Source organism: Lycium barbarum, chromosome 8 (genome assembly GCF_019175385.1).
Source record: "Lycium barbarum isolate Lr01 chromosome 8, ASM1917538v2, whole genome shotgun sequence".
NCBI lineage: Eukaryota > Viridiplantae > Streptophyta > Magnoliopsida > Solanales > Solanaceae > Lycium > Lycium barbarum.
In genome coordinates this window covers 65548831-65561697 of record NC_083344.1, presented here as the reverse complement: position 1 = coordinate 65561697, position 12867 = coordinate 65548831, and the positions used below count along the sequence as shown (strand labels likewise).

Genomic DNA, 12867 nt, shown 5'->3' with positions numbered 1-12867 from the left:
ACTTGGAATGGTAATGAATTAAGTTGTTTAGTATGTTAGTGTGTTATTGTGATGTTTACAATGTAATGAAGGTAGAATGGTATAAGTTAGTATTGAAATGGAATGTAGAAGCTTATGCCGTTTTAGTACGATCTTACGACATTGCGAAAATGAAGTTGTTAGGTTGCAAGTCGTGATGATTATTGATGAATTTGGGAGATGAAAACATGTCATGATATGTATGCCAAAGATTAGAAGTTTTGAATGAGTTATGACTTCGGCGGAAAGTTCGTATATTATGTATATCGTGTGTATAATTTAAGGAAACGATATGAAACGCTTCTAAACTATGTTGTGATGATCTAGTTTGATAATGAATGTGAAATCCTTGAAATTGGTTTGGAAATTGAAGTTGAAATGAAGGTAATGGCATTATGTCGGCAAGTAGAACTAGTGTTGCCATACTGTGTTTCTAGTGTTTTATGTTGATGTTGATGTTGTCGTTTGGGTTGTTGTTGATGATTGTGAGCCGAGTTGAGTTATCGGGGGTGCTATATGTATAGGGGAAGTGTTGCCGAAATTTCGGTAGACAAATATGAGTTGAATTGAATTTGTAGCATCTATAACTTACAATTGGTAAACTTGACCATTTGCAGATTTTTGACGAAACGGGAAGAGTGTTTGGAAAGGCGTAAGGAGCTTGAAAGGTATGTAAAGCTACCCCGATCCTTCTTTTGGCATGTCTAAGTGTTTTAGGATCGGATTCGGGCCTCAAAAGACCTTCTTGGCCGTCGGAATCCGTAAGAGAAAATCTCAGTTTTTCCTTCAGTAGAATTGAACCATTTTGATATGCTTTCCCTGAAATTATGCAAACTTTCCCTAAACTCCTTGAAAAGCTATAGAATGTCCGTAGAACCTTTATAGGTGACCCCATAAGCTTAAAGGGCGTAATTTGAGCCCACCGCCTTGCTTGTTCCGAGGTGGGCCCGTCATTCCCGGTTTTGCCCTTAATGTACTAAAGTCCCCTTTTTGAACGATTTTTGAAAGGAATGTTTCGACTGCCCTTTTAATTACCTCACTAATATTGTTTTAAATATTTCATTAAGTCTGATAAATTGTTTTGATACTCGCAACTCATTTAATATGATTCCTTCCGACTTCATCGGATCGGTTTGTCTTTGATATGCCTCATTGAGTCTATGGAAACATTTGTAATATTTTACTTGCATTAGTTTCTCACGACTCTATTCGTGGATGCCCCAATGTTTCCCACACTGAGCCCGGGCCAGGATATGTTGTCAAGCGTGATCCTCTGCATTGTTCGCCGTGCCTCGATGTGAGGGGGCAGGTATACGCGTACATGGGTTTGTGGAGTATGCTGTGCCATGTACGCTTGTTCTGATATGATTTACCATGGCCATCTGCTATGATATGTTATGTCATGGGGTTATGCCCCTATTCTGATTCTTCTGTGTTGTGGCACCAGCGTCGGGAGGGTGGCCACGTTCTGTCGGCCGAGTCCCTTGGCAGGGGCCGGATTTGATATGACATATGTTCTGTACACACTCTGCATGTTTTGGAAATATGTATCTGATACTTTGGATTTTCCATTTACTTTCCGTATGTTCTGCACCAGTTATGATTTTGTTTCTGCAACTCAGGCTTTACATATTCAGTACATATTTCGTACTGACCCCCTTTTCTTCGGGGGTTGCGTTTTCATGCCGCGCAGGTACCGACGACAGGTTTGCTGATCCGTCTGCTTAGGATCTCATTCTGCTATTTTTGGAGCGCTCTTTTATTCAGAGCCATCTTTTGGTATAGTCTGTCACTTCTATATATGTATATTCTCGTTCATGGGTACGGCGGGGCCCTGTCCCGTCCTAGGATTCTGTCGGTTTGTTAGAGGTCTGTGGACATGTTGTGGGTTGGGATCTTTCTGTACAGTTGGGTGCTTATGTTGTGTTTGGGCGATCCCATTCGCCGCGGCGGCCGGTCCGCATATATTTAGATGTTGCTTTGTTGGCCCTGTGTGGCCTTTGTTGGTATTTTCTGCGTGCAGGATATTTGGGATAGTCCATAAAACAAAGGAAACTCTGCCAAAATTTTTCTAAAAATTAGCTAAATTTGAAATGAAGCCTTGTCGGCTTCTGCCTTATACTAGAATAAGTTTTAGTGCCCAGATCGGGCACTAGTCATGGCCTACGGGGTTGGGTCGTGACACAGGTACATATAGCTCCTGTACAGTTACAATCTTCAGATTCAGAAGTGTTGGAACTGTAGTCTGATTAGATTTCGATGTCACTAATTTCACTAGAAGAAGATGAAGTGTTGTCATTATCTTCTAAAATAGTGTAGAGTTCATTTTTTATTTTATCATCAACTTCAAGAAGATTTATCTTCTTTTTCTTTCTATTATTGACTCGACACTCATTAGATCTGAGGCCTGTTTTGCCACATGTCCAGCATGTATCTCCAGAATTCTTTTTTGGTGATCTTTTAAATCTTTTGTTTTTATAAGAATTATCTACATTCTTCTTTTTCCTATAATGAGGTTTTGAAGTAGTAGATTTCTTTGCTATTTTACTCGATGTTTTGGATGGTGCTGAGATTGTTTCAAAACCAAAGTCTTGACAAAAGCTTCCTAAATCCTTTCGAGATTGTTGTTGATGTTTTTCTAAGAAATTTTTCAGCTTTAAATCTGTGCATAGATCTAATCCCGTTACATTAATATAACTAATTATATCTCCATAGGTAAGGTTTTCATATGGGATTCTTCCATTGAACCTATCCTTGATTTTGGTTCTAACCTTTTCGGTGAATAATGAAGGTAGACTGCTAATAAACCTTTCTTTCCAGAAATCATTACCACAGTCTTCTCTTATCTTAACTTTTTCTAGGAACATATCTTTATACCACCTAAAATCATCTAATTTGGGGCATTTAAGATTGTTTAATAATTCTAGACTTCTATCTTGGAAATGTTTTGGTTCTCCAATGAAGTGTTTAGCAATACTGTAAATTAGTGTTGCTGAAGCATCTTCCATTGCTTCTTCAACGGCTACTTGGTTATTTCCTTCCATTTTTAATACAGAACCTATGGTTATGGCTCCTAGAATTTGGGCTCTATTATCTTCAGAGAGATAATTATCCCACCAATGTTTTAACATTCTTGTGAAACCAGAAATAATTAAAGAAGTAGCATATCTATCTCCAGCATGTTTAATTTTGTAAGCTGTGATAGCCATACCCATTTCGTGTAATACTTTATAGATTTTGGTTTTTGCTAATCCATCTATGTTCCATTCAGATATATCGTTTCCACAATGTGATGTACTAGTGCGAAACTGATCTTCTTCAAATTGAACATCTGGGAAGGAGGGTCTTTTGTAATAATTCTTTTTTGTAGAATATCTCGGTTTAATAGTTAACTTATGAATTTCTTTGTCATTAGTACTTAAAGTTTTAACTTCTTTAGTACCAATTTTCTTTGAAGTCTTTGGTTCAGATATTTTTAACTATTTATTAATCTTATCAAGAAAATCTTCTTCAAGATTAAACATATCAGGTAATTGTGGGAATTTTCTTTAGAAAATTCTGAAAGTTTAAATATTGGATGTTTCTCCAAATTAGTACTAGTTGTAGATTTCGAAGGGGCTAGTTGTTTATTAGTATCTTTTACTAATTGGTTTGATACTACATGTAATAACTGGTGTGTATAATTAATTTGTTGAATCAATTTGTTAATGTCCTTAGTTTTAGGATCACTATCAATATTGGTTCCTTCTCTTTTAAAAGGTGTTGCAGTAATTATTTCTTTTCCTACTGGAATAAAGATATCCTCTAATGGTGGAATAGTTGATTCGACTATCCCTTTGGTCTTTGTGTGCCAGTTTTTGACTAACATGGACAAATTCCTTTTGGTTTGAAATTTGCCCTGTTAATTCAAACCATTTGAAGAATTTTATATTACTCTTACACCTAGTTATGTCACTAATCCAAGTAGCTTTAAAATTTATTCTAGCTTCAAAGCTATAGGTATCCATGTACCAATCTAATTTCTTTTTGTTCCTTGGACTTTTCATTTCTTTGTCTAAGGCTAAAAGATCTGGTTTAAAGTTGTTGGCCCTAATCATTCCTAGGGAATCTCCTTTTACTTCTTTTTGTAAATTCATATCACTAGCAGTTGGGCTTCCTGAGTTAACTTCAGATTGTTGTGAATGGTAATAAAATTTAGGTATAGTATTTGTAAAATCTACTCCTTTAAGTTTTCTATTAATCTCATCTATAAAATTATCATGGCTTTCGCCTACTTCCTCCTGGAGTTTAAAAGAAGAAGGTCTTGCGAAAGACTTTCTTTGGCTTGACGAAGGTCGTGAATACGACATTCGACTTCCAAAGGATGATTCATTAACCGATGTAGATCTAAGGAACTTTAGGTCGATAGATCCATCCGGGTATGGAATAACCTGTTCAATAGCATACCTTTCAGGTTCAGCTGCTGGTTGAGTTATGGCATCAAAGTGCCATTCATCTTTGGATAAAATTTCATTCCATTTTATCATTCTAGGTACAAAAGTACTACTATGTTCTTGGTTTGATTCCATGAGCATAGTAACTCCCTTTGGACTAATTATTTTAACTTTTGGAGCTAAAGTTGTTTTCATTAGTCTGTAATATACTCTATATATGACAGCTATTTCTTTTGTATTAACTTTGCTATTCATGTTTCTTGTTTTAATATTAGGAGTTAACGTATCCAATATATTCTGAACATTGATGTCAACCGAATAATTTTGATAACAGTTGAAATAAACCGAGCCATGAACTAGGTTACTTTGTAGAACTCCTAATAAAGAATCATCAAAGTTTAGTAACCTATCATCTCTTCGTAAGAGACATAAAGGTGTGTCTAAACCTAATCTGTAAAGAGGTTTGACTGCAACTTGGACAAGTCCTATGTGAAGAAAATTATAATTTTTCTTATATCTGTTTATATCATGAATGGATAATAGTTTAATAGTCTCTGCCGAACTTTTGATGGCAACAGGTGATTCACAAGTTTTGATATTGTAGTTTTTTACAAAATCAAACTTTCATGTGTTATAGATTTGCCGAAATGGTTCTTTTGGAATATTCCAATTTTGTAAATCATTTTCAACTTTAGCTATCCTTGTAGCTTCTGTTGACATGTTGACACTTTTTAAAACATTCATATTATCAAGACTCGTGATTAATACAGAACCTATTGTTATGGCTCCTAGAATTTGGGCTCTATTATCTTCTCTATAATTTCATCATTTTCTTGATGATCTATAGAATCGTTATTGTTGGAATGATTATCTTCACTATCTTCTGCAAGACTTTCTTTTCTTGTTTGAAAAAGTTTCAAATGGCAATTCTATTTTCAAAAACAAGATCTATTATTTTATAAAAGATTCTTTGAAAAAGAAATATCATTTCAAAATTACCTAAAGAACCCTAGAGTTCTTGACGCCTATAATAAAGGAGATAATAGAAATATTACTTTAGAAGAAGTATTAATTTCTATACAAGCAGCTGAACGCTTATTAGAAGCCTGTGAAGAAAACCTTTCTTTTGTTGAAGATAGTATTAGGTGGTGCCAAAACCAACTTGATAACATAACTGCTTAGTATTAATCATGAGTCTTGATAATATGAATGTTTTATATAGTTTCAACATGTCAATAGAAGCTACAAGGATAGCTAAAGTTGAAAATGACTTACAAAATTGGAATATTCCAAAAGAACCATTTTGGCAAATCTATAACACAAGAAAGTTTGATTTTGTAAAAAACTACAATATCAAAACTTGTGAATCAACTGTTGCCATCAATAGTTCGGCAGAGACTATTAAACTATTATCCATTCATGATATAAACAGATATAAGAAAAATTATAATTTTCTTCACATAGGACTTGTCCAAGTTGCAGTCAAACCTCTTTACATATTAGGTTTAGACATACCTTTATGTCTCTTACTAAGAGATGATAGGTTATTAAACTTTGATGATTCTTTATTAGGAGTTCTACAAAGTAAGCTAGCTTATGCCCGGTTTACTTCAACTGTTATCCAAATTGTTCGGTTGACATCAATGACCAGAATATATTGGATACATTAACTCTTAATATTAAAACAAGAAACATGAATAGCAAAGTTAATACAAAAGAAATAGCTGTCATATATAGAGTATATTACAGACTAATGAAAACAAGTTTAGCTCTAAAAGCTAAAATAATGAGTCCAAAGGGAGTTACTATGCTCATGGAATCAAACCAAGAACATAGTCGTACTTTTGTACCTAGAATGATAAAATGGAATGAAATTTTATTCAAAGATGAATGGCACTTTGATGCCATAACTCAACCAGCAGCTGAACCTGAAAGTTCTGCTATTGAACAGGTTATTCAATACCCAGATGGATCTATCGACCTAAAGTTCCTTAGATCTACATCGGTTAATGAATCATCCTCTGGAAGTCGAATGTCATATTCACGACCATCGTCAAGCCAAAGAATGTCTTTCTCAAGACCTTCTTCTTTTAAACCCCCGGAGGAAGTAGGCGAAAGCCATGATAATTTTAAAGATGAGATTAATAGAAAACTTAAAGGAGTAGATTTTACAAATACTATCCCTAAAGTTTATTACCATTCACAACAATCTGAAGTTAACTCAGGAAGCCCAAATGCTAGTGATATGGATTTACAAAAAGAAGTAAAAGGAGATTCCCTAGGAATGATTAGGGCCAACAACTTTAAACCTGATCTTTTAGCCTTAGACAAAGAAATGAAAAGTCCAAGGAACAAAAAGAAATTAGATTGGTACATGGATACCTATAGCTTTGAAGCTAGAATAAATTTTAAAGCTAATTGGATTAGTGATATAACTAGGTGTAAGAGTGATATAAAATTCTTCAAATGGTTTGAATTAACAAGGCAAATTCCAAACCAAAAGGAATCTTTGTCCATGTTAGTCAACAAATGGGACACAAAGGCCAAAGGGATAGTCGAATCAACTATCCCACCATTAGAGGAAATCTTTATTCCAATAGGAAAAGAAATAAATATTGCAACCCCTTTTAAAAGAGAAGGAACCAATATTGATAGCGATCCTAAAACTAAGGACATTAACAAATTGATTCAGCAAAGTAATTATACAAACCAGTTATTACATGTAGTATCAAACCAATTAGTAAAAGATACTAATAAACAACTAGCCCCTTTGAAAGCTACAACTAGTACTAAGTTGGAGAAACATACAATATTTAAACTTCCAGAATTTTCTAAAGAAAAACTCCCACAATTACCTGATAAGTTTAATCTTGAAGAAGATTTTCTTGATAAGATTAATAAACAGTTAAAAATATCTGAAGCAAAGACTTCAAAGAAAATTGGTACTAAAGAAGTCAAAACTTTAAGTACTAATGACAAAGAAAATCATAAGTTAACTATTAACCCGAGATATTCTACGAAAAAGAATTATTACAAAAGACCCTCCTTCCCAGATGTTCAATTTGAAGAAGATCAGTTTCGCACTAGTACATCACATAGTGGAAACGATATATCTGAATGGGACATAGATGGATTAGAAGAAAGCAAAATCTATAAAGTATTACACGAATTGGGTATGGCTATCACAGCTTACAAAATTAAACATGCTGGAGATAGATATGCTGCTTCTTTAATTATTTCTGGTTTCACAGGAATGTTAAAAAATTGGTGGTATAATTATCTCTCTGAAGATAATAGAGCCCAAATTCTAGGAGCCATAGCCATAGGTTCTGTATTAAAAATGGAACGAAATAACCATGTAGCCGTTGAAGAAGCAATGGAAGATGCTTCAGCAACACTAATTTACAGTATTGCTAAACACTTCCTTGGAGAACCGAAACTTTTCCAAGATAGAAGTCCAGAATTGTGAAACAATCTTAAATGCCCCAAATTAGATGATTTTAGGTGGTATAAAGATATGTTCCTAGAAAAAGTTATGATAAGATAAGACTGTGGCAATGATTTCTGGAAAGAAAGATTTATTAGCGGTCTACCATCATTATTCGCCGAAAAGGTTAGAACCAAAATCAAGGATACGTTCAATGGAAGAATCCCATATGAAAACCTTACCTATGGAGATATAACTAGTTATATTAATCTAACGGGATTAGATCTACGCACAGATTTAAAACTAAAACATTTCTTGAAAACTTGCTCTTTTCCTTTCTATCACCGGGGTTTTTAAAGTTTGTTCAATTTTTTTAATCTTAATTTCATCTTTTAAGTATGAAATATGATTAGACAATAAATATATTTTGAAAATGGTTTTTGATTTAACAAAATCACTTTCATCTTGGGAAATAGTAGATAAATAAGGAAATCTAATTTCCTTTCCTAATACGGTGGTATAGATTGCATCTAATAAGGTTTTATCTGAGTTATAAATGGGGTTCCCAAAATAACTTGTTCATTTATATCTCGGGTAACCATAAAATTATTGATAAAACAAATTTCATCATTACAGACGTGGGCTTTAGATAATTTGTAATCTATTTTCAGTTTTTCTCCAGTAGCGGAGTATAACTTAGAAGTACTCTTTTCCAAATATTTAGTAGGTATTAATCCTTCCATGGTGCAGTTTTTATCTGCTCCTGAATCTATTAAAGCCAATTTATTAAGCGTTATGTTTCCTACTTTTAATGTAATAGGGACATGCCAGCTTTGTGATTTGACTATTGCTACAGTTCTGCCTGTATTGTCATTATTAGATGTTTCTATAATTTCATCATTTTCTTGATGTTCTATAGAATCGTTATTGTTGGAATGATTATCTTCACTATCTTCTGCAAGAGTTTCTTTTCTTGTTTGAGATAATACCTGATCAGTTAGATAGTCCATTTCGACTTTATTAAGCCTTGATTTAACATTTTTAATCTCCTTTTTTTCCGAGATTAATTCATACCATAAATCCTGGACAGTAGATTTCTCATCCTTGGAAGAGAACCTATTCATAATATTTTTCATATTAAAGGGTTCAATCGAAGGTTTTTCCTTGGATTGATTAATGATAATATTTTTTAACTCAATTAGATATTTCTTTCTGGCCTCATCATTAGTGATATGAGTGACAAGGTCGAGAAGAAATTCTTTTGATTCCTTAGTAATAATGTTGATTGAATTCTGGCTGCTGGTACATATAGCTCCTATACAGTTACAATATTCAAATTCAGAAGTGTTGGAACTGTTGTCTGATTCAATTTCGATGTCACTAATTTCACTAGAAGAAGATGAAGTGTTGTCATTATCTTCTAAAATAGTGTAGAGTTCATTTTTTATTTTATCATCAACTTCAAGAAGATTTATCTTCTTTTTCTTTCTATTATTGACTCGACACTCATTAGATCTGTGGCCTGTTTTGCCACATGTCCAGCATGTATCTCCAGAATTCTTTTTTGGTGATCTTTTAAATCTTTTCTTTTTATAAGAATTATCTACATTCTTCTTTTTCCTATAATGAGGTTTTGAAGTAGTAGATTTCTTTGCTATTTTACTCGATTTTTTGGACGGAGCTGAGATTTTTTCAAAACCAAAGTCCTGACAAAAGCTTCCTAAATACTTTCGAGGAAAAGAGTTAAAATGGCTCTGATACCATTTTAAGGATCTTTTTATGGCTAAAATAGTAAGTAAAATAAATAATTGCGGAATTTGAAAGAAAATACATACAAAAGTTGAAGACTTTTTATTCAAACATTGAAAGCACATATGGAAATTTACAAAGAAGAAGGGGAAAAGGCTATTTCGAAGTCGGGGGTGATTTTCGAATGCCATCCTAATTACAACTTGAGAGTCTTATATAGACCTCGAAAATAATTAACATCTCTTAGATGATTACAAGTGGACGGCTATCTTTAAAGATGCCTTCTGCTTTTGCTTTTGAAAAGTTGGGCTGCTGCTTTTGTAAAGTTGTCGGGCACTTCTCTTTTGTAAAGTTTGGACGGCTACTTTTGTAATGTTGTCGGCCACCTGCTTTTACCTCTTTCTTTTCCGAAGGGGTAAATACCTTTTATCCTAATTCTTGATAATGAAGATATGCTTAGGCCATTCCTTGTGGGTCCATTATGTCGCCATTATCTTCTGCTGATGACGATGTCGTATCCAATAGTTCTTGGACATCTGCTGGGTCAGTATCATCAATATTGCTTAGAGCTTCTAGGAGCTTCTTTTTTAATTCGGTCTTGGATTCGGTTGATCCTGTCCTACTGCTGGATGGCTTTGGATTCTTAATTTTCAAATTTTCAGACTCCGGTGTCCATCCTTTGATTTTAATGGTTTTGACTAAATATTTAATTCTTGATATTTCAGCTATGTCAAAAGACCAACTGATGATGTAAGAAATTCTTTTTCTTATGTAATATTGACATAATTTAATATGATTCGTAAGGTGGAAATCTCCTGTTCCTTCTGGAATCTTTCGTAATGAATTTTGAAGCTTTTAGGCATTGTTGCCTCATTGCCTCCAAATCTTTCCCACCAGGTGTAGAACCATCTAGGGATTACTGACGTAGACATTTGTTCGCTGTATTTTACGAACCATGTGTGAGAAATGGGTCATACATACAGAAAATTGTACCATGCCCATTCATAATCATAGTAATTATAGGTTTGAGGCCTATGTTGTTTTGATAATCCGATTGGAGTATGTAGATGATTCACTTTCCAATCAAAAGGACTGATAATCTTGTTTATAGTGAACTTCGGATATGCAATATCGGCTTGGCCGTACTTATTACTCAAAGTATGTTCAATTGTTACTGATCCTGTATCTGTCAGGATAAATTCGCAATATCTCCTAGTCTTGATAGGATCGTTGGTTTCACTATAGTCTAAATTTGTATAGCAAGGTTTGAGTAGATCTTCAACCTTCCAGTCTGAATAATGTTTATCTAATGCCATAACAGGAAGCATGGCTTTGTTAACAATTTTGAACTCTTCAGGAGTTGCCTGCTATTTGTCTTCCTTCTTTGAGGGAGTGTTGGGGTCAACTACTTGAGTAAAAGACTCTGGGGTTTTCATTTCATAGCAATCACTGGTTTGGATTTTTCCTTTACTTGTAGCTGAGCTGGTAGAGGGTTGTTGCATCCTTTGGAATGGTGATGATGGTTCGGTTTGGGGAATAGAACCAAGAATGGTTAATTTTTGTTTTGGGTTGGAAATGTGGACCTCATGGGCCTGGTTAAGTTTGGGAATTCAGCTAAGGCTGAATACCTGTTATCATTCGGCTTTTGATCAGGTTTTTTCTGGAAAGGGGAGGTTGGGGCTCCTGGCCTCATGGTTACCCTGTAAAAATTCCCTTGTAAGAAAATCTGGAAAAGAGTTTAAATCGCCTTCTATAAATTCGATTTCAAAATCAAAACATGATAGTAAGACTTGCCATATGGCAAAAATTTATTTAGAAACAAGATTTTTAACATCTTTTTGTAAAATCTCTTTTGCTGATTTGCAATCAACTCTTAATAAAAAATTCTTATTTATCAAATCATCGTGGAATTCGCTAATACATAGTACTATAGATAAAATATCTTTTTTAACAATACTATAATTCTTTTGTGCAGGATTCCAGATCTCTGACGTGAAACAAACTAGTTGTTCTATAGACTCTAGGGAAGTTCTTTGTTTAAGAATTCCACCATATCCTTCGTTAGAAGCATCCATTTCTACTATCATGAAAGCATCTGGGTTTGGAATACCTAGACATGGAAGTTTTTTTTACAACAGTCTTGATTTTCTTAACTGTTTCTGTTTGTTTTAGACTCCATGGGACTGGGATCTTCCTAAGACGTTTGTAAAGAGGTTCATAGATTTTCCTAATATTAGGGATAAAGTCTGCAACATAATTAAGACTTCCTAAAAACCTTTGTAATTGGGTTTTGTCAGGGATTTCATTTGGAAATTTAGAAGAGAACTCTATGGCTCTACAAATGCGTTTATAAGTACCTCGGTATAAGTCGTGTCCTAAAAATCTAATTGTTGTTTGAAACAATTTAATCATTTTAGCACTTACCACTAAATTATTATGTCTGACAATCTTAAAGAAAGTATTCAGATGTTTAAAGTGATAGTCTATGTCTTCAGAAAATATTAATACATCATCTGTATATACAATAGACATATTGCTATAGGGATTAAAAATATTATTCATAATATTCTAAAATTCAGACGATGCATTTTTTAACCCAAAAGGCATAACATTACATTCGTATTGCCCAAAAGGGTCATTGAATGCAGTTTTGTATTTATCTTTTTCAGTAACTTGTATTTGCCAAAATCCCGATTTCATATCATGCTTACTATAGGTATTTGCTTTGTAAGTTCTTTTTAATAAATATCTTTTATTAGGTATCGGGTACATAATCCATTGTAGTACCTTATTTAAAGGTTTGTAATTTATAACTAATCTAGGAGATCCTCTTTCTTTTTCGGCATTTTTATTTACATAAAATGCTGAAAAGCTCCAAGGGGATCTTGAGGGTCTTATTATCCTTTTTTGTAAAGGATCATTGATCTCATTTTTGCAAGTTTCATTAACTCGTGGTTCATTTGGATACGCCTCGCCTTTGTAGGGATGGTCCGTTCATTGAATCCATCAATATATGGTAGCTCAACAATGTGTCGCTTTCTTTCCCAAAAAGTGTTTGGTAATTCTTTACAAACTTCATGTTCAAGTTTTTCTTGAAAACTTGCTATTTTCCTTTCTAAAGGACGGGTGAATCCATTCAGGTGGGATTTCATGAAGGGCATAAAATAAATCCACTCTCGAATGGATTAAATTCCTGGAGCGCCACTGGTCATCAAAGGGACCGACTCAAAGAAATACTCA

General features: G+C 34.0%; 1 protein-coding gene across 1 annotated transcript; it reads right to left on the bottom strand.

Annotated features, from left to right (window-relative positions):
• Window positions 1–2267: 2267 nt before the first annotated feature.
• On the bottom strand, window positions 2268–3233 carry LOC132607847 (uncharacterized). Its single transcript, XM_060321923.1, has one exon. The coding sequence runs from the start codon at window positions 3231–3233 to the stop codon at window positions 2268–2270; it is 966 nt and encodes a 321-aa protein (XP_060177906.1).
• Window positions 3234–12867: the final 9634 nt, after the last annotated feature.